Source organism: Triturus cristatus, chromosome 9, assembly GCF_964204655.1.
Source record: "Triturus cristatus chromosome 9, aTriCri1.1, whole genome shotgun sequence".
In the NCBI taxonomy this organism is placed as follows: Eukaryota; Metazoa; Chordata; class Amphibia; order Caudata; family Salamandridae; genus Triturus; species Triturus cristatus.
The window spans coordinates 244,389,228-244,416,594 of NC_140592.1; the positions used below are offsets into that span (position 1 = coordinate 244,389,228).

The window sequence follows — 27,367 nt, forward strand, 5'->3', positions numbered from 1 at the left end:
AATCCCACTGCAGCTGAAGCATTTCAGTTCTAGATATTAACCCCGTCTTGGGACAGTTAGCTCGTGAAAATATACAAAAGCATGGGCACGTCGTGCCCCATCTATTTCCCCTCCCTCCCCCCTACAGCCCTCAGTTACCTCCTAACCCCCCGGTGATTGCCTGCTACTCCGTAGGGACAGTGGGAAAAAAAGGTAAGAGTCTAGGGTGGAGTCGTGCCCCCCGCCCAGAAGGTGTCGGCCTGCCCCCCCCCCAGGGGGGCGTGCCCCATAGATTGAAGAACTCTGTGTTAGAGTGTACATCAGGGACTCTACATTTATTTCAGAACTGGGAGCCCGAACCACTAGGAAAAGAGAATTATAGAGCGGGATGAGGTAGAGATCAGATGAGAGATCCGCATCAACTGATTCAATGGGTTGTTGCTAAGAACTGGACAGATAAGGAAGGGAAGAACAAGGTAGAGCAATACCTAAAATCAGACCAGATGGCCCAATATAAGTATGGTAAGTATTCCATACATGGATCAATCAGCATTTATAAAGCGCAGCACTGTCATCCCTGGGTGTATCTGGGTGTGGAAGGTGCTGTCTCCACCGAAAAGCCATGTCTTATGTTTTTTTCTGAAGTCTGCCAGGTGGGGTGCTGTATGAGGGTGGAGAGGCAGGGCATTCGAGGTCTTGGCAGTGATGTAAGAGAAGGAGCAGCCCCCGCTACGGCTGCGAATGATGGTGGGGAGGGGTGTGCAAGGGCAGAGAGGCTGAGCGCAGGTGTTGTGCGGGTAGGTGGAAGTTCAGTCAATGATTGATGTAGGATGGTCCTTGGTTGTGTAGGGCCTTGAATGCGTGCGTGAGGATCTTGAATTGGCATCTCTTTTGGATGGGTAGCCAGTGGAAGTTTCCGAGGTGGGGGGTAATGTGGGTCCATCTGGGGAGGTCCAGGATGAGTCTGGCTGTGGTTTTCTGTATGGTCTGGAGTCTTTTGAGGAGCTGGGTGGGGATTCTGGCATAGAGAGTGATGCCTTATTTGAGGCGGCTGGTGACGAGGGCAAGCAAGACAGTCTTTCTGGAGTTGATTTGGATCCATCTGAAGATTCTGCAGGGCATGCAAAGGGAATGGAAACTGGAGGAGGCGACTGAGTTATCTTGTGGTTTCATGGTAAGTGGGCTGTAGAGGATGATGCTGAGATTGCGTGCATGGTCTGTCGATGTAGGTATTGGTCCGATTTCTGCTGGCCACTAACTGTGGTCCCATGCAGAGGTGTTCTTCCCGAAGATTAGTACTTCAGTTTTGTCGGAGCTGAATTTGAGGCAACTGCTTGGCATCCATTTGGCTTGGTCCATCATGGCATTGCAGAAGTTGTTTTTGGCATTGGAGGGGTCCTCGATGAGCGAGAGGATAAGTTGAACGTCATCAGCGTAGGAGATTATGTTGTCCATGGGATCAGACGACGTCTGCAAGGGGGTTATGTAGATGTTGAACAGGGTGGGGATGAGGAATGTTCCTTGGTTACCCCGCATATAATATCTTTGGATGAGAAGGTTAAGGGTGGCAGTCAGATTCTGTGTGTGTGTCCTGAGAGGAACGAAGAGCTCCACTTGAGGGAGTTTTGCTGTATGCCGAAGTTGTGGAGTCTGTCGATGAGAATGTGGTGTGATAAGGTGTTGATCGCAGCAGAGAGGTCGAGGAGGATCAGGGCCACAGTTTCTCTGCGGTCGAGGAGGGTTCTGATGTCATCTGTGGTGGGAGTCAGCACGTCTCGGTGCAGAATCCTGATTGTGAGGCATCAAGTAGGTGGTTGACTTCCAAGTATTCGGTGAGCTGTTGGATGAGGACTTTCTTGAGTACTTTGGCTGGCTAGGGGAGCAGGGAGATCGGTCGATAATTTTTGATGTCATTGGGGTCAGCGGAGGGCTTCTTCAGGAGTTGTCTGACTTCTGCATGTTTCCATCCATCTGGGAAGATGGATGGAGGTTTTGAGGATGCTGGTAAGTTCCTTGCTGACTAGTTTGGCGCCGAGGTTGAAGAGATGGTGATGGCAGGGGTCGGTAGGTGCCCTGGAGTGGATGGTTGGCATGATGGTTGTGGTGGTTTAAGTGGCGAGATGGGTCCAGGTGGTTATTGTTTGGCTAGTGTTCGCTGGTTGATTGTGGCTCTCGAAGCTGAGGGTGGTGGGTTGAGGGTCGAAGTTGTTGTAGATGGTGCAGTCTTGTTGAAGTAGTCTACGAGGGTGTCCCAGAGTTCTTGGGAAGGGTGGATGGTGTTCTCTGTGGCTGCCGGGTCGGAGAATTCCTTGACAATTTTGAAGAGTTCATTCATGTGGTTAGCTGCGGTGTCGATGCGGTCAGTGATGGATGTTCTCTAGGCTTCCTTGATGCATCTCTGATAGACGCCGAGGGCTGCTTTTTGGGCAGCTCTGTTGGAGGTTCTTTGGTGATATGCCATCTCTTCTTTAGGTGATAGCAGTTCCACTTGGTGGTTCTGAGCTATGGTTGTATACCAGCCAGCTGGTTTGAGGTTTTGTTGTTTTTTGCTGGTTTCAGCAGGACAATCTAGTTGGCACATTTGTTGATCCAAGAGGAGAACTTCTGGACAGCCTGCTCTAGATCTGCGGAGGTTTCGGGATGTGTGGTGCTGAGGGCCTGAGTCAATTGCGTCTCAGTGACTCTTGCCCCAGTTGCGGTGGGTGGAGCTGTGGTGTTTGGCGGAGGTGCTCTGTGCTTCGGAAATGGTAAAGTAAATGATTGGGTGGTCGGTCCAGGTGAGATTAGTGGCGTGAGTGAATTTGATTCTGTCACTGGAGGTGAAGATGGCATTGAGTGTTTGTCCAGCTTTGTGTGTGTTATCAGTCTCAGCAGAGAAGCCAGAAATAGAAGGAGCACTGTCAGGTGGTTGAACAAGCACCACCCCCCAACCTAGGCAAACTCTGCTGGTGGTTGGTCGTGCTTGTGGAGGGCGGGCAGGAACCTGGCTGATTGGAAGATCGGGACCTGGGTAATTACCCACTCTGCCCATGTCTTAAAACGCCTTCGCAGTGGAGTCAAGACCGACACAGTAGTCTGGCTCATCCCTAAGTGCCAAAGAACATGGGTAATTATCAAAATATTTGGTTAGTAAATTACATAAACAAAATGTAAGAACATTATAAAGTCTTTAAAATGTGGAAAGTCTTTCTTTAACTTATGCAAGTGTTTCAGTTCAGCACAATAAATCACAACACTGCATTGAGATTTATTTGAAGTGAAAGTTTCTAAACATGAACTCTAAAACATTTATTAACTCTCCCTCCTGACTCTAATCCTAGGTTTAAACTTACACAGTACAACATCGTGCACCAAAACTATCTGACTCCACAAGTCTTACACAAAATATACCCGGAATGACCAGCCCATTGTCCTAGGTGTGGTTTTGAGGATGCCCATTTCCTACACATGCTTTGGGAATGTGCTGATCTGGTTCACTATTGGAGGTCAGTGGTCAATATCTTACAAGTGATTACAGGGTACCAGATACCCCACACTGTTCAGGAGATACTACTGGGACTCCTCCCTAGCCCTAAAGGGAAAAAGCTCACAAGGAGGGTTGCAATTGGATGGATGAGTCCAAGGCCCCCACGCTACCGAGCTGGGCCAAAGACTCGCGGGAGTGGGCAGTAGCAGAGTTGATCAGGATGAAAACGATCAGGAGGGAAGACAAACTGGAAGACAATGCAATGGTTTGGAATGTTATGATAAGAGAGATCCCCGTGGGTGGGGATTCCTCCTCGCAAGGGTCTGAGAGGGCACAGGCTTGTGAAAGCAGCACTCTTTAAAATGATGGCACTCCCCCGGTTTCTGTATGTTCTGGAAAATACTCCATTCCCAGTGCCAGCGAGCTATTTTAAAGGGGGAACAACCTTTACAACGCAACTTTTACAACGCACTACCTTTACAACGCATTTTTTACAACGCATAATCCATTACAACGCATGACATTACAACGCATGACACTACAACGCATTTTTAAAAACTACCTTTACAACGCATTCCATTACAACGCATACTACCATTACAACGCATACCATTACAACGCATAATATTACACTACACTATCCAACACTTACCCTACTGTTGCACCCCCTGGAGTTAGAATAGTAATTTTTACCCCTATACTATCCAACACTTACCCTACTGTTGCACCCCCTGGAGTTAGAATAGTAATTTTTACCCCTATACTCTCCAACACTTACCCTACTGTTGCACCCCCTGGAGTTAGAATAGTAATTTTTACCCCTATACTATCCAACACTTACCCCACTGTTGCACCCCCTGGAGTTAGAATAGTAATTTTTACCCCTATACTATCCAACACTTACCCTACTGTTGCACCCCCTGGAGTTAGAATAGTAATTTTTACCCCTATACTATCCAACACTTACCCTACTGTTGCACCCCCTGGAGTTAGAATAGTAATTTTTACCCCTATACTATCCAACACTTACCCTACTGTTGCACCCCCTGGAGTTAGAATAGTAATTTTTACCCCTATACTATCCAACACTTACCCCACTGTTGCACCCCCTGGAGTTAGAATAGTAATTTTTACCCCTATACTATCCAACACTTACCCTACTGTTGCACCCCCTGGAGTTAGAATAGTAATTTTTACCCCTATTCTATCCAACACTTACCCTACTGTTGCACCCCCTGGAGTTAGAATAGTAATTTTTACCCCTATACTATCCAACACTTACCCTACTGTTGCACCCCCTGGAGTTAGAATAGTAATTTTTACCCCTATACTATCCAACACTTACCCTACTGTTGCACCCCCTGGAGTTAGAATAGTAATTTTTACCCCTATACTATCCAACACTTACCCTACTGTTGCACCCCCTGGAGTTAGAATAGTAATTTTTACCCCTATACTATCCAACACTTACCCCACTGTTGCACCCCCTGGAGTTAGAAAAGTAATTTTTACCCCTATACTATCCAACACTTACCCCACTGTTGCACCCCTTGGAGTTAGAATAGTAACTTTTACCCCTATACTATCTAATACTTACCTTAAATGCAATTTAATATTATGCGTTGTAATGGTATGCGTTGTAAAGGTATTATGCGTTGTAATGGAAATGCGTTGTAAAGGTAGTTTTTAAAAATGCGTTGTAGTGTCATGCGTTGTAATGTCATGCGTTGTAATGGATTATGCGTTGTAAAAAATGCGTTGTAAGTGCATGCGTTGTAAAAGTGTGCGTTGTAACGTCATACATCCATTTTAAAGCAATAGCAACAGAGGTCTCTAGTTTACTGTGGGGAAACAAGCCGGTGCGAATTGCAATGGAAAAGCTGGTTAGGGGTTGGTATGATGGGGGGGATAGCACTACCAAACATACAGCTGTACTATTGGGCTGCGCAGTTGAAAATCATCAATCAATGGATCCACGCCCCACAGTCCGACCCTGCGTTCCAGGCGGACAGATATATATTAGGAGATGGAGGAGTCATGGCGGCCTTATACACTAAAAAACGACCTAACCCACTGATTGGCCCGACGGCACATACAATTGGCATATGGTATATGGCGCATAAAAAACTGGGATGGCAGGAGGTTATCACACAGCTTACTCCGCTCTGGGATACAGGAAGACTGGGAAAGCTTAGAAATAGTAAAGGATTCAATAAATGGGACGCCATAGGCATCTCCACGGTAGGAGACCTGTGGGTTAATGGTGGGGTGGTAGCGTTCGAACGCCTGCAGGATCAATACGAGCTAGCCTCTTCTGAACAATTCAGGTACATACAGGTTAGGCATGCACTACAGGCAGCCATACCACCGAACACCGTCCTGCCGGAGGCCTCTCCCAGAGAGGACAGACTCCTCACTGACTACATGACGAAAAAAGCCACCTCTTTCACTTACCGTAAGTTAGTTAATAACCTACCTGACCCGACACAGGCACTGAAGGTCAAATGGTCTGTAGACCTTGGGGACATGGATGACACAGACTGGCAAATGGCACTCTCATCACCGCGGGAAGTTGCAATACCCTCGAGATTGAGGCTCATACAATTAAAGATACTACACCGTGTATACTTCACTAGATTAACCTTACACAAAATAGGGAATACCTCACACCCGTATTGTCTGCGGGAATGCGGGGAAGAGGGAACTTTTTACCAAACTATATGGCAATGTCCACGGATTATGCCATACTGGATGGCAGTGATGCGGACCATATCGCAAGTGGAGGGGGTATCGGTAACACCAGAACCTAAAAGATGTTTGCTAAATATATGGGAGCCAAATGATCTAAACCATCCGGCACAGGACTGGGCAACTTTGGGAATGATGGTCGCCAAATGAAATATAGCCAGGTTGTGGGGCTCCGGACGCCCACCGATGATCAAGGCATGGTGTAAGGACATGGATGAAGCCATGGTAGCAGAGAAGACTACATATGTTAGCCGAGGTTGTCCATAGAAATGGGGGAAGGTATGGGGAGCCTGGAACAAATACAGGGGCTTTATCTGTGAACCACCGGAGTGGCCGAATGAGGATATCTCCACCTGAAACGGTGAGGGGGTGAGGCGATATCTATGGGTTCATAGGTGGGATCTGTCCAGTATTATGATGTAACAGTGCTATGAGCGTTGACTTAAGAAAATGTACCAACAAACTGCAAATGTATAGTCATTTATGTGATTGTGTTCTGCCCTAACTTTAATAATAATAAAAACAATTTTAAAAAAAGAATTCAGTTATGTGCCACATTGTTGTTAGGTCTCGCCTGACCCAGCGCAAGCGCTGGTCTGGCGAGACTTATTGAGAGGGCTCCAAAAAGTGCTACCAGGCCAGCCTAGAGCTACAGTGCATGTGCACGGGCGCGCGCCGCGCTTGGCTACGATTACTTTCACTTTCGCGGCCGCTTTGATGTTTGATCACAAACTCTTTCACTTTCGCGGCCGCTTGGCATAGCCAATAGGTCTCACTTTTGGGACCTTATAAGTATTTAGTTATGCAACTGTTGCATGGCTAAACACTTATAAGGCCCCAAAGGCGAGACCTATTGGCTATGCCAGTACTTGTTTTTGCTTATTACAAATGTTTTACTTTTCTTACATCCTCAATTTTAATCACTCATGTAACTGAATATTTGACAATTTAGGGTGCTCTTAATGTTTTTTTATGATCCTCACATATATCATCATAGATTCTGTTGATTATTCCTTTTTGCAGTGGCGGCTGGTAACATTTGAAAGTGGTGGAGTGTAAGGACCTGTTAGTGTACTTTGAGGCGCATGCTATTGCAATGAACAAACTTGACATTTTCCAGAGGATTCGGGGTGGTCTCTGCCCTGAGAAGACTTGGTTGAAAATGGGTCATTTTCCAGTAAAATTTCTGTAATAATTTGATGAAAAACACACATAGGCATGCTTTGATGCAGTGCCTGCTACTGCACCCCTTCGTTAACTACTCATTCTTAGGCAGATGGTTGAGCTCCCATTTCAAAGGTTGTGGCCAGCATGCATATCATGGTAACAGATATGCATTTGACTGGAAGCAAATTGCGCTAGAATAATATTGATTTAATTTAAAGGTCAGGTGACCGTTGCACTGTCAAGCTAGATCTCAAAATCGATGTAGGTTAATGACTGCCTTCCTCCCATCTATGTTGCTGAAAGAGAAAAAAAACTGCTTAAATGATGTAATTATCTAAGACACATTAATAGCATTACATTGTCGTGTGTGCGACAATGAAAATTCAAGCCGTGGCTGCTGAATAAATAAACAAAATGATCACGGCTGTGTGGAGGGAAAGCACTTTTTATGTGGAATCAATCAACTTCTGCCCAATCAAAACATGTACTCCTGGATCCCAACAAGTGGGAGGAGCCCTAATCCCCTCTCCTGGTGATTCTCACACAATTGTCTGGTCACAGCTGCACTGTCAAACTAGAACATAAAAAAAGAGCTTGTGAATCAAAAGTGGCGGAAGGATTTTCTTTATGAAGGCCTAAGCCATTTTGATGTTCATCACCTGGGTGGGGACTGACCAATGGTATGCAGTCTCCTGCTCCACGTTGTCAAATAATTCATGCAGATGCTCACCCAGAATTGCACGGGGAGAACTGAGGTAGTTTGCACTCTGCAGGCCAATAGAGGGATCCATTTCACAATCTCCCTGACTCTCAATACTATATAATGACCTCTGACAATTTTCTTCTAATTATATTCCACCAACAATGCCAAGCTATTAATGTTTTCAGCCACTGATTAGTTACTCGCAGCAGCTCATAATTACAAGATTTAAAAAAACTGGTGACAACGCTGTGTACCTTATAATTTGGAAAGCAGTATGTAAACAATGATGTCAAAATTCATAATTAAAAATAGGCAACCAAAAATAACCACACATATTAACTTTTATATTGCTACCCTTAATGAGGACACTCTGAATACAGCCAGATGCAAGCATAAAAGTAGGTCCTCTAGGAAGGCCACACCAAGGGTACTAAACTCGGTACCTGTTTCTAAAAGACTATACATACTGGTTCGACTTTCGATGGAGAACCTGATATTTCAGCACTAGTATTGATTAATAATTATGGTTTTTGGGATGACTATGGTTGAATACAAGTGTTTGTCTATTTTTCTCAGTTTATTCTTCACAGTTAGACTAGGCATTACATCTGTTGACTTGTTAGTCAGGGCTGATGACCACTCATATTTATTTGCATAGTTTATAGAGAGGAATCTTGGGTTCCCATGTTATGCCTAAACCTGTGGCATGCTATCCAAAACTCCAGGTCAACTTTACATGTAAGTCAGGAAAGGTAGAAAATATCTTTTTTTGCATTTGCATATATTAACATCTTGGTAACAGCACTTGGAACACGTGATTTTACAAAAATATATTTACTATAGATGAGAACACATTTTTACTCTTCATAATAAACAATTGGGTAGTGGCTATTTATTATTTGCAACTGGGAACCTTCTGATAATATTCACCCGTTTCACATACCAAACTCTGTAATTAAGATCGCCAGAAAGGTGAAAACATTTTGTTATGTTACATGAGGAGTTCAAGAATGTACCTTCAGGTTCTATGGGGAGGTTTGTATTCTTTTTCAGCACTTATCACTTAACGTTTGCTTTTTAAAATATTGTGATTTTCCTGCATACACGAGTGCCTTTTGCTAACATTTTTCAGTAAGTTAGTGTAACCTTGGGAAAGTTGGATATGCTGGGGCTGGAATGATGAGATGAATGTTGTATCATGATTTCTAGCCCTGAAGAAGATGGCGATAGGACCAGCCGATGAAACTCGTGTTAGCTACAACACTGGCAATTATGTTGGAAACAAAATGAAGAAGAGACTGACTTGTTATAATCAACTAGTGTATAGTACTTGTTCTATTGAGTGCTACGTTTGGACTTTTGTTCTTTTGAGGATTGTTTGATTGGCCACTCCTTCCTTGTAAAGCACTGTTTCCACCTCTATGAGTTTTAGAAAATAATTTAGGCTCTCGGTAAAAAATGTAAATGGAATGGAGATCCAGGAAGGGATAGGCCGGTGAGGGATGTATGATTGTATTGGAACAGTTTTGATTTGGTGCTTTGCATGGTTCCAAGTCTTTCTGCCTTTAAGAAATTTGCCTCTCTTCGATAGGATGTCCGAGTCCACTATTGAAATTAATTGCATATGGGCGTAACATTTTTATATGCACATTAATAAAACAATGTTATAATACAAGTCCAACAAGCTCAGATCCACACTGGCTTTTTAGGGCAACAATTGACTGCTATTGATTTTAGTTTATCTTCATTGTGTATAACTGTGTCTCATGAGAATATATTGAACATCTGGATGGGTTCCTTCCTTCCTGCACATCCGTTGGAAAACGCTACCTTAAAACCTATAGAAACAGAGGTGAATGCTTATCAAAAAGAGAAGAACAAAAAAAGAGGAAGGTTTGAGACTGACCCAGAGAGCTAACTCAGGCATGAGATGTGCCAATATTTTTAAATACCACACCAAGTTCTCCCTCAATGAAAGATTAACAACCAAATCAAGAAGATTAACTATATTTTACACAGCTGTTTGAAACAATGTAAAATTGATTATGCCAAACACTTACTTATTCGGTTTCCTTCTAATTTAAGCAGTACTATTAAAATTGATGTATATTATTGTCTAATCAGTTCCTGTGACATGAGCAGGATACTGCATTATATTTCAAACCAGATTATTTCATATATAAAAGATAATGAGTATGATATTACGTTGTAATAAGGTACCTAGGAGTTCATTGACATCGCAGTAGATGCACAGCGGAAAACCCTGAAGGCATAGTCTTTGTGAAGTGACAGAACTCCAAAGTAACTGCTATAACCCGATCCACTAAAATTACATATAGTTAATCTTACTCTGTCCCATGCATGCACACAGTCACTCTCCACTCGCAGACGCTCACGAAGCCACAGAAGCACATTATGACTGCCAATTGTTTGAGGCACATGAATTTTCACACTGACTAAATAGGCACCCCACTCTTGTCATATTGTGCTCCAGCAAATGCAGTCTAGTAAGAGGTATGTGCCTCGATACTTGCAGTCATGCCTTGTGCCTCTAATCCACTACCATCTGCCAGGAGAAAGGTGTTGAAGCTGAAGGTCCTTTTTTTCTTCATTTTCTTTTCGGGGCCCATATAACTACTTCACTGACTTAGGCACTTCACTCAGATTCTATATTTCACCCACAGAGGCATTGGTCCTCCGACTGGGCCTTTCTTCCTCGCAGTGAGGGATGAGAAATCAGGGTGTCAAACTGTTGGGCACCCTATGAGAACCAATCATTGGTAACCCACTCACAAATTAGGTAGGAGGAAGGTTCAAACGAGTTCTCTTTCCATGGGCAAAGGGATCAAGCTAGAGTCCATTAAGGGAAAGTCCATGGGCATGGGTAAGGGGAGTGGAGCAATAATCAGGAAAGTTCAGGTCTGGTTCCTCACCAGATAGTTCCAAATCGTCCAACAGGTAAGTTCATCAGCATGGGAAAAAAAGCAAGGGGCATGAGAAGTCCGATGCAATAGTAGGCAGGCAACCCAGAAGGATTCCAATCAATCTGCTAAGAAACCCCTCCTCCTTGGGAAGTCACTTTTTATACCCCAAATCATCCATTTGTGACATTAGTTGTCACCATACAATGGTCTGACCATCATGTGATTATTCTTCCACTTACCAGGTACAAGATTGATACTCCAACATATTTTCCCATGCTGCTCTTGAAAAATGATTTCCTCACAGGTTAGTTGACTAACAGCTTATTTACTTTGTTGCTCTTCATGGATTAAGTGGAAAGGTCCTGTTCCCACCAGTTCACTTACAATGAAGTACTGGAAAAAGTGTCTTATTGATTAAAGAATGTTGCATAAACAGAACCGACAAAGCAGCATTTAAGGAAATGTTACAAACGTCCATTACACCAGGCTATGAAATAATGCAGCCTAAGGAAACAACCAATTTAATGCATTTTAAAGTTAGCATTTCTTATTTAGTAAAATAAACTCATTATTAAGTTCAAGCATAAAGAAAGAAAACAAGAGTATCATATGTGGAAATAATTGTAATTTTGTCACTGATTATTGAATGTTTAACTCTAATTATGGCTTACTACCAAAATTTTAAAAGTGCCTACATGCAAACTATTCCTAAAAACCATTAAACTATCATTGTTTTAGAAAATCTGAGACTCGAATAATGTCAAGCATTTATACCGGAAAGCGTCATTCATATAACATATTACATAAAGATTTTGCACCACTTTTTCATTTGTTATGGGGTATTACAATGAAGGCACTAGAGATGCTAAGTTTCATCATTAATGTTTGCACAATTGTATGTAAGGCTAATTTCTTACATAGATACACTGCTTCATATTAATAATGTGTGTTATTTTGCATCATAGAAAGCTTTTTCATCAATAATCTTTTATAACAACTTTGGTAAAATAATATAGTACTCAATGAATACGCATGTTAAATTCATAATTATATCAATCCTGCTATTTTTACAAATCGGAGCACACTTTTACAGTGCTGATACTTCTGCTTTTCTTCGTTTTAGTCTTGTTTATCTAGACGTGCACAATGTGCTCATTAGACTTTTATTGTCCAAATCGGTGTTTGTGTCATGTTAAAAAAGATCAGCTTTTATGCTGTAACAAAGGTAAGGAAAAGAAGTCAATTGTGACCAAATGTGGTGTCAGTGTTGGGTGCTGGCAGTTTATTGCTTTTATTCTGAAATCATAAAGGAGATGTCGACCCTGATGTCCCTTGTTGGATGTTGATCAAATATAACAAATTAGAACATTGGACTGTGGAGCACTCCATTGTAGACAATGGAGTGCTCCGTTATTCTACGGGCCGGTGAAGGCCCGCAGAGCAACATTCCGATGTTTTACAAAAGCCTCTCGAAGCTCGAGGGGATTTAAATCCCCTCGAGCTTCGAGAAGCCTTTGTTTAATTTATTAGAACATTCTGCCCTCTAGTGGCAGAATGTTCTAATAGTCTTATAGCCCTTCGTAGCAGGGCTATACCGCTATTAAAGTCCCGCTGCTTTTTTTAGAGTCCCTCGCCTTCGGCTCGGGCCTTTAACGCTGCAGCGGGCCTTTAATAGCCGGTATAGCCTGCTACGGCGGGCTATAAGGCTATAGTAACATAATTCTCTGCAACAGTCGTACATGCATCTTTCTCTCGAATTATATTTTACGGTTTATAAAAAGCCCACCAAATCGTTTTTTCTTTCTTTCTTTAATTTTCAACTTCAGTCAACTATTTTAGTCCTTCACGACTAATTGTTGTCATTAACTTCAAAATTGTATTTTCTTTGATAATAGCAATAACTTATATTAACTTAAATGACTTCCCTCTTCACCACCCTTAACCATTCGATTTTTGAATGCACTCAATCCCTAGCGTTTTAGGATGGGCCAGTTCCCAGATGCAATATATTAGAACTTAAGCCAAATTCCATCTAGTATTATTTTGACATGGTTTGTATTTGTAGTCATACCATGAACTGGCTGTTCAAAGACATTTCCCACTTCAGTTTATGTAATGCTATAATTCGCATCTGCAATAACTTTTTTTTTTTTTATAACTTTCATCCCACGTTGGTGACTATATCTGAGCTAAATGAAAGTAGTGTTCCATAGATAATGTTTTATGGAAGTGCATTGTATACACAAATAGCTCTTTTTTGCAGGCTATAAGAATGCTTTTAGCTTTAATACCTGAAGTGCTAAATTATGTGATCATTCCATATGTAGTTTTTAGCACAAGTAGCTCCCTTTAGTCATATCCTCTAAGCCAGCTCTTGCTTCTAGATAACCAGAAATGGGTAAAACGTTGTGAGAAGCCTAGGATCGTCAATGAGGAGGGGAAAAAGTGTTTGAGGGAAACATGCATGGATTTCCTCGACATATAGCTATAAAGCAACATTGGGCTGGAACGATAAAATAGTAGCTATTTAACCAGTACAGTTCACTTCCTTTCGTGTATGTAGGATAGATGTTGTAGAATATTTAATTTGTGAGTTAACTCTTTCAATACCATCTTACTGTTTATGTGCTTAGTAGATTTTCTTTGAGAATAAATATGATTTGTTTCAATAATGTATACCACTTCTATTGGATCATACATCCCTCCCATGTGTATTTTGATATATCTATTCCCGTGATCAAGCCTTGAGAACAAGGCGAAACGCGTTTGGTACGGCAATGATTACAAAACAAAGCCGCCTTAAAATTCCTGGAAATACGAGTGAGGGCGTTTTCTCTTCAAACTAAATCGACCTGTCGTGTGGCAGCAGATTTGCTTCGAATTATTAATACAAACCGGCGTGGCCCTGCCGGAGAAAAACGCACCGTCTTAAAATCGAGCGCCGACGTCAACCTTTGGGCTACAATGTGGCAATATATATATATATATATATATAGAGAGAGAGAGATGGGGAGAGAGAGAGAGACTTTAAATATGCTTTTATAGTACAGCACTGTAATGATATGGCCTGCAGTATGTGTTGTGTTTATTGGAAAATTATGAAAACCATGGAATCAATATCTTCAGCATTGATCATGCTGAACCCTTATTCCTGCCAGCACTGTGTCAGTCTCTGAGCCTAAATGAGCATGTAGCCCAGCCCTGCCACCGATTTACCCAATGGTTGTAGAAGCCTGGAGCAGGTACATATTTGAGCCCATTCATTCCATAATCATCCTTTGGGTAGATTTGTATTTGGACATATATATTGTCCATACAGGGTCATCAGAAACCCCTGCATCATGGGCCGTATTCAGAAAAAATACTTAAATAAAAATATGATATATTCCATACACAATACTGCATTTGTTCCCTGTAAAAATACGAAGAGCATACACTTTTTTACAAACTCTATACATCATACTTTTATGAGAGCATTCCTCCATTGCAACACTGGAGATTTTTTTTTAATTATGCACTTTTCTCATGGAATAGGATATTCACGGCAAGAATTAGAATATTGACTCGATGATGAAGACTTACCTTGGGTGTTTCTAATCCTTCATACTCTGAACTTCAATTATGGGATGGCTTTCGTGTTAACATATGCTTCATTCAGCCTGATATAAAAAACTCTTGTACCATCCGAGCAGGCTGAGTATCGAATACCACAGCTCCCAGAGAGCCCTGTCGGAACAGGCTGGGCATCCTTTATGATGTAGCAACAGTGGGAAACACCTTTTATCACGCACTGTGGTTCGGTGACAGCAGATATAGAATCTAGTTATTCATGCTAAAGGCTTCCAGTGGAAGCCATACATAGCATATATATAATTTGTCAAAAGAAGGGAAAAGCTACTTATGTGCAGTGTTCCTGCTACAAGTTGTTTTAACATCATAATATTCATACACCAACATTTGGAATCAGCCCTACCCTCCTTCTTAGTTGCACATCATTTGCAGTAAACTTTTCTGCTTATGTTGTCGTCAGCGCTGGTTGACAGCTTTACGGTTCCATGTTCAAGCCAATGTGCTATCCAGGGGTGGCTTCTCCATTAGGGCAGAGGAGCGTCGCCGCACTGCTTTCTCGCATTGCGAAAAGCGGAAACATAAAATGGTAAATCTACCATTTTATGTTTCTGCTTCTCGCACTGTGAGAAAGCAGAAGTGTTTGGTTGGGGGCGGACTGGTGGTCAGGTCTGCTGGAGGACAGGGGAGGAGTGGCTAGCCCAATGCTGCTGGCCCTGACTGTTTGGTCAGCCCTCATGCGCACTCTCCCTTTTCTCCATGTAGGGCCTACATGGAGAAAATGGCCTCCCCATAGGCGCCCGGCTGGGCGTCGTCCCCACCAATCCGAACGCTGCCATTGCAGCGTTGTGATTGGCTTAGGGAAGGTGAGGAAGGCTGCCTGCTTCCTGTTCCACTGGACCCGGCCAGGAGCTGAGATGGCGCGGGACCCAGGAAGGTAAGTTTATTATTATTATTTTAATTAAATCCCCACCGCGCGAACCCCTGGATGACCCGTATCACCCGCCCCCCCAACCCGCGAGTCATGCTGGCCGCGACAGGTGCTATCGGATTACTTAAGTGGTGTGAGTAAAAACATGGCTTCTTAACTCATACTCCTCTGGATGTTATCTTTCTGGACTGCGGGAAAGCTTCTGTTGAGGCAATCTCACAAATATGACGTCTGAGTACAGAGGGAGAGAGCATGTCTGGACAGGCCTTTTATTCCACTGGGCATTTCCCCAGTGGACTGGGGGACCGGTTTTATAAGTCTAGGGCGGCTCCTGGTGTATCTGTCACTTTCCGGGAGAAGAGAGAGAGGAGAGAATGGGTGGATGGAAAATGAGAGATTGTGCAAGGAGATAAAGGCAGCGGGCTGGTTTTAGGATTGTTGCCAGAGCTGCTTTTGGTTCCCCCTGGGTGAGAAACTTGGAAAGGGAAAGTAAGTTGGCCCCAACTGTAGGCTCAGACTGGCAGAAAGTGCCACCTGCACACAAGGGCAATGTCGTAGATCTGAGTGCAGGCTGGAGTCTATAAAATTAGGCTAATAATAACCGCCATGGCCTGAGAGGGCATAACATGAAATTGGATCTACGCTCACGCGTCTGATGTTGTCAGTGAATGCTGATGCAATAAAAGATGTGCGTCTGCTGCTCCAGTAGTAATTATGTATAGTTAATTCTGGCCTTGTTTATTTATGGTGTGCCCACACGAACACCGCACGCTCAGTAGGGCGGCTTTAGCAAGGAGTCTCCAGTGTCTAGGCAGTCAGTATTCATAGCTCAGCACTAATTTTAAATCTCTGTGCTGACTGTAAAAGCTAATAGTAGGCTCAGATGCTGCTACTGAGGCAAACCGTGAGGGGTGAAGAAGGTATTTCTTACCATTCTAACCAGGGATTGTCCTCTTTAGATCTAAACTGTTGCATGATTGCGGGCTTAAGAGAGGGTAATACATGTGTAATAAGGACAGAAGAAGCTGGCCCTGCTCCTTTCCTCAGTAGCTACAACCACCTCATGTTTTCAGGATAACCACATTAAATAAATGATTCCCATGTAGATTTATTGAACATGGGATACTTGGTCGTTTTTCATGAGTTCATGGTTTGTATGCGATCTACGGTAGAGGTAGCCGGGATATTTTAGGATTTTTGATTAAAAGAATTAGAGGCAACCTAGTTTAATTCCAGTCATCAAAGTTGATTCACAAAACGTTGTATGACAAATAATTACCTGCACAGAAATATGAGCCACAGAAAAGTACATTTTTGGGGGAGAACTGAAGGGTTCATGTGTAAACATACATTTAGTCTGCCTAGCAATAATACCGTAATCCATTAATTAAGTAATTGAGATAAGATGTTATTGCAATAAGCGTGATTGATAGGATTGAGAAGGTTACTGATGTGTGTACGTATATGTTAAAAAGCAGAGCAAAGCCTTGATCATTAAAAGCCTTCCAGAAACTGCTAAGATCTGGACCAAAAAGGAAAATAGGGAAAACTATGACGTCCTTTGGAACTTGAATGCTGCGTTGAAATAGGAAAACTATGTTGGGGAATGTTTTTTATGAACTGCCAACTAGACTAATTGGCCGGTAGGAAAGAGCAGTGGATTCGTAGGTTGGCTTAAGGGTTGGCCGAAATAGTACAGTCAAAACCATTCTAACCAGAATTCCATAGACTGTCTTATGTATTTACCGTCTGCTGAAATGAGGCGGGTTTATTCAAAAGCACATATAGGAGAGCGTGACGTTGTTTATATACAGTGATGGCAATGCCTTGTCTGAGCTACAGTCAGAAAGGAATATTAAGAAGGTTGCATGTTTTTTACACAAGCTGGAAAATTGGTTTGGAGTTTGGTACTGGGACAGTCAGTCTGCTGTTTGGCACTGTCTCGGGGTGACACTGCTTTAGTATGATAGCCTGCTTCAGAGGGATAAAACGGTGTTAAATTCCCTGATGTATATGCCTTGGGCGCAGGCGAGGGCCTATAATGAAGGTAAGCACCTTTAACAGCTGGTATAGCCCGAGGCAGAAGGCCTATATAATGGCTTTACCTACCCACTGGGTGTTGTATGTTCTAAATTAAAAAGGGAAAAGAAAAACATTGAAATATTGCAACAGAAGGCCTATACCAACCATTATCAATCCTGAGCCGCTCCAGTGTTCCAGTAAACTGACATTTTAGTTGGAATGTGTTAAACGGTGAAAATATTTGTTAAAAAGTTACAATTAATCAGTGACTTTTCGAGCATTTTTGTTTGGTTGGTGTCTAACACTGTTTCAGTGTCTGCCAATTTAAATTCCCACCAGCGTTTGTTATAGTTGTGTAAATGTGTAACAAATGCAGTGTTTTGCAACATCGTAGGATATTTGTATACTGATGGCATTAAGGTGAGGTGTTCAGTTTTAAGCGACTTTATGCATGGTGCACCCAGCAGTGATGGGGAGAAAATTCCATTAGGAAGCAACAGTTTGGGATGCAACAATATTTAAGTTGGATCCGGGCCCCTTTTCATGTCAGTCTGCATCAGCTGAAGTACACTGTACATTCCAGAGAGAGTGTTATGAAAAGGAGACAGATGAATGTTGGATTGTAAATGGTGAACTTACACAGCTATATGTTGCATAGTAGATACCTTTGCTTCTAGCACATCTTGTTTTGCATCTTTAAGAAAGCATACATGTGCACATGTCTATAGACTGTGAGCGCAATGAAACAAGTGAACACGCAAGCGTGAGCAGTCAACAGCTCTGTATCGTTATCCCAGGTATTCAGTGAGCCAGCACTTCTAAACAGAAAAGCCATTAGTCAGCAATTAAAATGTTGTCATGTGTGTAAAGTAAATACATTAGAGAACACACAGTGGCTCTCAATGGCAAGGTACTTGCCATATTGACTCCACAGACGTACAGAAGGACATAATGATGTCTCCACACTGAAACCTAATAGGAATATAAATGCCACAATGTAAACATCCCACAAAATTCACCTGTGCATTCGCAAACCGTGAAAAACACATTAAGTCCAGAGTGAAGGGGTCACAGTTCGATGCAGAGTGCTGGCGGCAGCTCAGCTGAGTATCATGTGACTCTGGGCAATAGCTCACTCCCCGACGGTCCCCAGTGCCCTGAAACCATTAAGGGGGTGATATGTAGGGGTGGGCGGAATTTGCGAAATCCACTTTCGCAAATTATCGCGAAAATGTTAAAAATTATCGCAAACACGCGGAAATATCGCGAAGATGCGGAAGTTTTTTTCCCGCATGTTCGCGAGATTTTCTGCATGGTTGCGGCTCGCCAACTTACCCATGCGGTTGCTCGCGGGCACGGCCATCTTGTTTTCAGTTGTCTCGCGGTGCATGATCGCGAGAAGAAAGACGTGATCGCGCGACGCATGACGTCACTGCGAGTGCGAACTGTCGCGAGACAGCGCAAATGGCTAAAAACAATACAACATCTCATGGAGAACGCGACCGGATCAAGAAAACTTGTCGGCGAACGCAGGGATTCAGGGAAGGCGATCGTGCGCGCGCGAGAATGTATTATTTTACAGCGCGAGCAAGAACCAAATTATCGCAAAGCTGCGGAATGTGGAAATTTTGACATTTTCGCGCTTTCCGCGGAACGCGAAAATGTCAAATTATCGCAATTTCCGTGAACGGAACGACATTTTAGCCCAGGCCTAGTGATATGTTCGCGCTTTACAAATAGGACTACAAGGAGGGGGGACCCAAAATCCAATCTGTCTGTCCATTACTTTTTATTGTGCTTTGTTGATGCATTGGTGACTTGATGCTTTTAGAACAGCTAAAGCTGTCTGTAGCCAGACCTAAACGGCAGGGACATCAAAACTGTATCTCTTTTGTGTTACCAAGAAGGCTACTAAGCAGCTTAGCAGTCATTGGCAGACTGTAGAGCACCAATGCCTAGGGTTATACGGCAAATTGCAGTTGTTTGTGAATTGACATCGGCAGGCCTTTCCTCAACAGTTGTTTTGATTGAACTCCGCCCTTTATAACTGACTACAGCTTTCACTTAGACTGAAGATCAATAGAGAAGAATAAATAGGGGGGAAATAGCTGTCTCTTAATGCAGTGAAGGTGTTCTGCCCATTAAACGTTCAGTCCCTAGGGCAGCAGGCTTGATTTCTTCAGGGCAGAAAAATCAGAGTTGCAATGTGGCAGTATGTGGTCCCTTCATGGTACAGCACTTCAAGGAACTCTGCCATCAGAGATATTTGTACTTGCTTTTTAAAATGATGGTCGGATATAGAGAGCATCATGTAATAATGGTGTTTGATCTCGCCACTTGAAGGATAAACACACCATTTTCTTTTTGTTCGTGATGAATAAGGTGAAACTTGGAATTAAACCGTCTGAGCTAACGACAAATTTACTTTAGGAAATCTAAATTTAGGAAGGCAACTATTTCTAATGGTAAAAATGTATTGCGGTGTTCAAACAATGCTCGTTAATGTTTTATACCTGTCCTTACTACACTGTGGAGTAGTCTTGACCTTATTCTTCTCCCTCATGATTGATTGTATGTCCTTTCTTAATATCCACTTAAAGTCCCCCTTCGCCCCACATACTTGCACTCCTTGGTACTCCCTGGTTCCCAACATCTCTGTACTGTTTCTGCGTTCTCCTCATGGGACAGCCTTTTATTTCTTATGCAAGATCCTACTCTCCATTTTGAAATCTTCTTTTGCCATCGCCATCACTTCCTCTCCTTTGTTTTCTCCTTTGTTTTCTTTGACCGTTGGTCTGTCACCCAACCACCTTTCTCAAGGAAGGGAAACTATGCCCTAATCTAGTTTTGTCACTAACCCTGTCCTTTTAGTTGATGTTCTGACCTGTCAAGTACCCAACACTCCAAACAGAAAATCCGCATTCGCATTATTGAAGGCATACTGCATGAGTTAATTATGTGTGGTCCTCATTAGAAGTTAAACTTGGAATATCTAATACAGTCCCTTCGTAATTACCAGTGAAGTATTACTTTACCACATGGTTTTGGCACATAAATTAAAAATTCACATGGAAATTTGTGATTTCCTGCAGGTTGTCCCCTCGTCTTGGCCCCTTTTTGCCAGATATATTCAACCGCAAAACGTGTCCAGATGTAAATCTAAAGGCGTTGGTGTTTCTGTATATCGCATAATCCCCATTCGATCAGAAAGTTTCTGCCCATATGAGGATTTATGTCACACTTGTAATGAGTATCTGGGGTGGCCCAGTGCACACCTGTTACTTCCGATTTCTTTTCAATATGTCTTTTAATTATTATTCAAAATGTAGCGTGCAGCCCGGAAAACGTGGTCTTCCCACGTCCACGTACGTATAAACAAAACGAAGGCTAGAGCAGGGTTGCACTCTAACACCGGACGCACAGCGTGCTCAATGATTGATCAACAACAACTGCAAATGTATCCATGTTTCAACTGTTTTATTCCATTTGATCCCAAAATTCATATTATTCATCACTCTTTATCCTGTCACATGTGAGGCCCTTATATATTCAACAGCTTCTAGTGTAATGAGGGCCTCTCTGAGGTTTGTCTACAATAATGATCCTAGCAAACCTCTTATTTTGATAAATATTGCTATGCAAAGACATGTCATCAGGTGCACAGGGTCTCTTGAAGGAGCTATGAGCATATAAATAAGGGAAGTAAAATATTACTTTTGCAGTTTGTGTACTGTGCTCTTTTTCTTGACGACAATGTAGAGGCCCTAGAGGATAGTTTCATGCAGTAAATATTTATGTAAATGACGTACATGCAAATAAACACTACTCAAATCAGTCTGTTTACTTTCTGAATGTTGTGCTGCATAGAGTACTCGGTTATTACATACATATTTACTAAGAGCAGCGTAAGCCAATAATGATGCATTTCAAGGTTATTTAGGGATGTGTGAAGGACTGTTAGGGTATTGCACCTGTTATAATCACAACTCTCTATTTTTTACAGATTTATCTTGTTCAATAAAAGCTGTCAATGGAGCACTTTCAGGGAGCCTGGAAAACTCTCAGCAATGGGTTTGGATTTAAAGATTCAGTCTTCGATGGTCCTAACTGCATGTCTCCGACAATCGGCCAGCAGTTCGGCTACCAGCGCAGGGCATCTGACGATGGCAAGCTCACCGAATCCTCCAAGACCAGCAACAGAATTCGAGTCAACTTACCAAACAAGCAGCGCACAGTGGTACGTTTATAACGACACCATCAATACATAATAAAAGTAGTCAAGGTTCTTTGTTAGCCCGTTTTGATTCTTGCCTTTTGGCTAGGTATACGCTATAGAAAAGCAGCATACACGCATCAGTTGCCTTGATATGCATGCAATTTTCCTAATGTATTCATATATTAAGAAGTTTTATAGAAAGCTGCACATCGCTTTTACTTTAGCAACAGTACATTTTCAGGAGCGTAAGTTCGAGTCCTATATGGGGAGGATCCAATTTGTAATTCTTCACCCACGACCCCCAAATAGATCGAGATCAGTTAAGGGTGATGCTGAACCGTAGAGTTTTTAGGCTCTTCCAGTGCACGTATAATGGGTTCTGCCCCCAGACTTTGATACAAGGCCTTAAGAGAATGTGGACCTGAACTCCTTTGTCTAGTCTTCTTGGTTTAATTTCTGGAAGATTCCATGCACGATCAGTTGTGCAGTCATTGAATGTAAAACCCTGTTTGAGTGGCATTCTGTGTAGTGCAACACACCTTAAATCTGAACCCAACATTCCCTGGGAGCTGGGGGAGTTTTTTCTGGGCAGGATTTTTTGTGCTCTCTCCTCCTCTTGGGACACATTCTGGCAGCCTTGTTTTGGAGTCTGTTGATGGTTTCCTTCAGGAGCCCAGTGTTGAAGATTTTGCTATAGTCCAAGCGATCCATAAATAGGGGTTCCTTAACCCCTTCCATGCTCATGACGGAACGGTTCCGTCATGAGCATCGGTTGAGCTGTGCTCATGACGGAACCGTTCCGTCATGGCCCCGCCCGCGCTCGAACCCTTCAGGACCGCGGGGGAATCCGCGCCGCGCTGAAGGGGTTAAGCTTAGCACTGTGGTTCTTCTGGTGAGATTCTGCAGCAGTGAATCGTGCTAATATTTATTAGTGTTAAATGTATACAACGGTTTTGATTGACTTTTAGTAATTGATTTGTCTAAACAAAATGAACATCTGTAGGAGAGGCAGGTACCAGAAGAATGTATGCTAAGAGCTGTTAAAGGGAAATGCTGCACAAAACATCCAGGGCCAACTTTATCAAAGGGTTTTAACCATTCTGTGTCTATGAGAAAATATGTTCATACATATGGCCCCTAGTGACATGAAAGCATTAAAGTGTTTAGTATTAATTAGTAATGACCAGAATATAGTTTCTTTGCCACCATGTTCACCTTAAAAACATGACCAGAATTTCAAACTGAGTATGCCTTGGTGAATGAGCACAACTATTCCCTCTATAGAGTGCCCACATCGAGACACTTGCATCATTGAACCTACACATTCAGTGTATTCAGTGCACCAAAATGCTTCACTTCATTGACAATCAGCAATTTTTTGCCGAAGTTGTTTAGGAGCAGGTGTCGGAAGACAAATGGAACAGAGTTCAATACCGCACCTTGCGGTCAGAATCAGAAAAAGAGAAACTCTGTCACTTCACAAGCTGGGCATTGAGATGATTTGAAAGCCTTTTACTTTCTCGCACAATGTATGTACTTTACTTGAGTTTGTATGTATTATGTATGTTTGCAAGGTGTGTTGGCCTCTTAACGTAAATGGACTGCAAATCACCATTTTATGTAGCACACAATACAACCTGAATAGCATTTGATATTTACTAGCAATTATTTGTTCCTGCCCAACTTAATGGAGCTCATTATGTAAGCCGCCTAAGAATGAACGATTGTGTTCAAACATGCAGGGATGTTAGTGGTCACCTTGCAGTTTACCTACGTGTGTTTGTTGTTGCTGCATAACCCACTGCCCTACTTTTCATGATTGAAACTAGTCGGCTGCAGATTAAGAAAGGATCTCAGCAACAAACACATCATCTACTCACCCACCTTGCAGAGAATACAAACCTGTGATCTACAGGTTACACTTTATTCTGTGCAACACTCACTTTAATCTTTTAAGCTGCTTTATGTTTCAGACCTGGCTTTATGTGCAAATCTGCGCTTCCTTACTACTGTCATAGACTGAGATTTGCTACATGCACATGGATGTCTACTGCAGGTGTCTTAACTCTCTAATCTATCTGAATATGTGTTGTGTTTGGAACAGCTTTGCTATCATATTTTGATTGATGTCTGTGTGTTTAGTGGGCAGAATTTCTTTAAAAAGTAATGCATAAATTATGGCAGATCATACTTCAACTCTTACGGATTCTGCTCTTCATTACACTGTTTCCTTTCTGCTATCACTGTTGTGGATTCTATGAGCACCTTGTTTCTATTTCCAGAACTACTTTAACTAAACCAATGTCCTTAATAATTCCTCCAAGCAGACTACAAATGACGTATAAATAGGATATCTTGACCAAACCATTAGTGGGTTCCTGTAAGCCTACAATGCACATTAATTGTATTTTTGTTTCATTTATTGGAACACTATTTATATACAGATCAGCCTTCATTAGATTATGCTACCTTTATCCAAACAATCCTTGTTAAGCCATTTTTTAGGGTCTGGTTTAACAGCGCTGCTAGCGCCAGACAATTATGTGAGAATCACCAGGAGAGAGGCTTTGCACTGCCCATACGTTGGACGCCAGGCGTACATGTTTTGATTGAGCAGAAGTTGTGGGCTTCCGCAGAATGTGCTTGCTCTCCATGCAGCTGTGATGATCTTCTTTATGTATGCCGCTGTTTTGGCTTGAAATTTCAGGGTGCACATATGACATTAAAGTGTCTTATATAACGAGAGAATTCATGTTGCTTTTCTTTGACCGCAGCAAAGATGGGGAGGACAGCCATTAACCCATATAGTTTTTTAGGTCTGGCTCAACAGTGCAACTGTCTCTTGACCATTTAACCTACTCCAATATTATTCTACAGTTCTTTGCTTTCACACAAATACATACCCTTCCCTTGCTATTTACTTGTAATGCTTCACATTACCATACAACATTCCTTTAAACCCACACCTATTGACATTACAATACTTGTAGAGCTTGGGTGTGAGGTCAGTGGGCGGAGATCCTGTCCAAATGGCAGACTGCATGTTTGAATTCCACTAGAGTAACTCAACTGTTCATTCTTATGAGGTTGAAAGAACAAGTGTTATTAAGTTGGGTATTAACTTTTGTCTTCACATCCACTGAATCCATTGAGGTTCCTCTGTGTGCTGCCTTTTCATTATCCTCATTTCCTGGAACCTGTGCTTAAAGTATAGGTCTTCTGTCCTTGATGACATTTAATTTTACACATTATGAAATACATTGGTCTTCTTGTGTCCAATTCCAGTTTTTTAGTGTTTGTTACTTTGTTTGGTACTAAGCAAGAATAGCAAAACAAATCATCACACACTCTCATGTTAAAAGTGAAATCATGTGGCAGAAGCTACATTGGAAAAAAATAACATGTCTAAATAATTCTTGGAATTTTTTTATTGTGTGCCATTCAATGTACAATAAACGTGCTGCGTGGAATCAGAAAATTAAGGGTGTATAGGCAATATGCCAAAATGTTTATTGGTCATGCATTCTGGAAAGAGCAGCCTATGGACAAGTGTTCTGTGGCACCATAACTGGCATGTATGTTCTCTGGGCACATTTGATACGATTGGGAAATTTGTGTTTTTATCTAGCTATCGATTTGTATATTTGATATCAATACAAGCCCAAATCACCAATAGGTGATGCCACCACACTACCCTTTGATTAGATAAACTTATATGGATGTAGGAGTGGGACTGGAATTCCAGTTGCTGTACTCTCTGGAGGAGGAATTCTGGAGAAGGTAGTCTTCTGGCACATTACTTTGGATGGGCATTTATATCTCCTGCAGCATAATGTATGATGGACGAGATTTCTACAGACACATTTTATGCGCACACATGGATTTCTGGTGGTTGCATATATTCATTTGCTTCGTGAATTCATGATGGCCGCTTATTGCCCGTGATGCACATCAAAGAGTTACAGAGGGTTGTTAGGACAGTGGAATGGTCCTGCTTTCCGTTGCATGCTTGGTAGGAAAAGGGTGCTATCCCTAATAGACCTGCAGTTGAGCGTATAGATCTTGCTGCAACCTGTATTAGCTGAGTTTATAAGTTTGAAGGGTAGGACCCTTGTGAAGTTAAATCATGTCTAGTGTAGTGGCATATACGACTCCTCTGTGCTCTATAAAACAGCGGAAGGGAACCAAGGCTTGTTAAATAACATCCCACCTTAGGAGGAAATTGAACTGTTCATTGGTGCACCTGAAAAACCAAGATGGACATGTTTAACATAATTGGGCCAAGTTGAAATGTAATTGCAATAGGTCTTAGGACAGGCATGTTTCCAAATATCTAGGTCCTGGTAAAAGCGCACATTTGAAACTCGACAGCTTGAATTGGCTCAGGGCACCCATGTTCTCTGGGGGTCTACAAGAGCTGGTCCTGGACCCTTAAGTATAAGCAAAGTTTGTTGTGAATTAATAAATTGCTTTAACTGAGATTTAAATCTGGCAAATCTAGCTTTAGCCGGCAAAGAATCATGGCTTTGTCAAGGCTGCTGATGCACCCACAGTGTCGCCGACTCTTACTACATATTGTGTACACTCTGCACCCATGTTTAAAAGGTAATCAATAATAACGCAGTCTTTGTGCCAGCCATTATTATATCTTCTGCTGGGAAAGGCTAGATTCTGCTGCAATTGGCAGTGCTGGTTTGTGGTGCTGTCAAAGCTAGGTGGGTTTCGGCAGACGACTCAATGTCTCTTGGATGTTACTCTACGATCTTGTAGGTTTTCTGCTAATAACATCATTGGCCAAATAGCACCATCACTTCTCGATTGCATTCAGAGCTGTTAGCTTTTGACTGTGATTACACAACACGAAAAGCTTAGGTTGTGTTTTAAGGAACAACAAGCATGAATTGCAGAGAGGGCAGGGCAGGGTAAAATACAGTTGCAAACATGCCTTGTGAACTTGAGGTTGAAGCAGGACAGCAGGATGATTAGAGGGTAAAAAACGGGATGGATGGAACGCTTGAATTAATCTCAGCCACCTGTAATCACTCCGGTCCGCATTCCAGTCCATCGTTTTTTTCTCATTGTGCATCCACAGAGAGTGACCAGCCTTGGCCTTGTTTCTATGATGACTCTGGAGCATGAATACCCATGTCATGTCCCCCCAGAACAGACACAAATGCACCCCCAAACCAGTGGTGGCTTTCCTGGGTCTCATCAGGGAGGTGCTTCTTAATTGGTCAGAGGTTGAAGATGTATTTAGATGAGATTAGCGCCTTGAAAAGGTGACTACCACGCTGCGCTAGGGTCACGCGTTCAGCGCTTTGTCGTGGCTTGCACATGCAATTTTTAAACTTCCCGTTTTCTTATCTGATTTGGCTTTATTTTTGTATCCCTGCTTTTATGACAGCTGCGCCCCCCCCTTGGCCCTTTCACGCACTATAAAATCTTACTTGCACCGCATTTTGCGGGTCCGGGCTCACGGGGTCACGTGACGCGCCGCCGCCATCTTGGATAGGTCTATTGACCCTTCCTGGGTTCGGGGGTTAGCGCTCCAGTGCCTCCGCACCGCCATACTGCCTATTTAAAGCTCGCTTTGGCGCGCAGCGGTGACGCGCAGCGGTCGCGCCCTCGCGACGCCTGAGTCAAG

At 42.6% G+C, this 27,367-nt stretch overlaps 1 protein-coding gene across 4 annotated transcripts in view; it reads left to right on the plus strand.

Annotated features, from left to right (window-relative positions):
* RAF1 (Raf-1 proto-oncogene, serine/threonine kinase) overlaps nucleotides 1–27,367 on the plus strand; it is a 355,710-nt gene that overhangs the window by 98,238 nt on the left and 230,105 nt on the right. For all 4 annotated transcript variants that reach the window (XM_085624854.1, XM_085624856.1, XM_085624852.1 and 1 more), the window contains exon 2: nucleotides 21,511–21,744. In XM_085624854.1, the coding sequence (XP_085480980.1) occupies nucleotides 21,538–21,744 (207 nt within the window). In that variant the 5' untranslated portion in view covers nucleotides 21,511–21,537. The remainder of the gene's footprint in view (nucleotides 1–21,510; nucleotides 21,745–27,367) is intronic.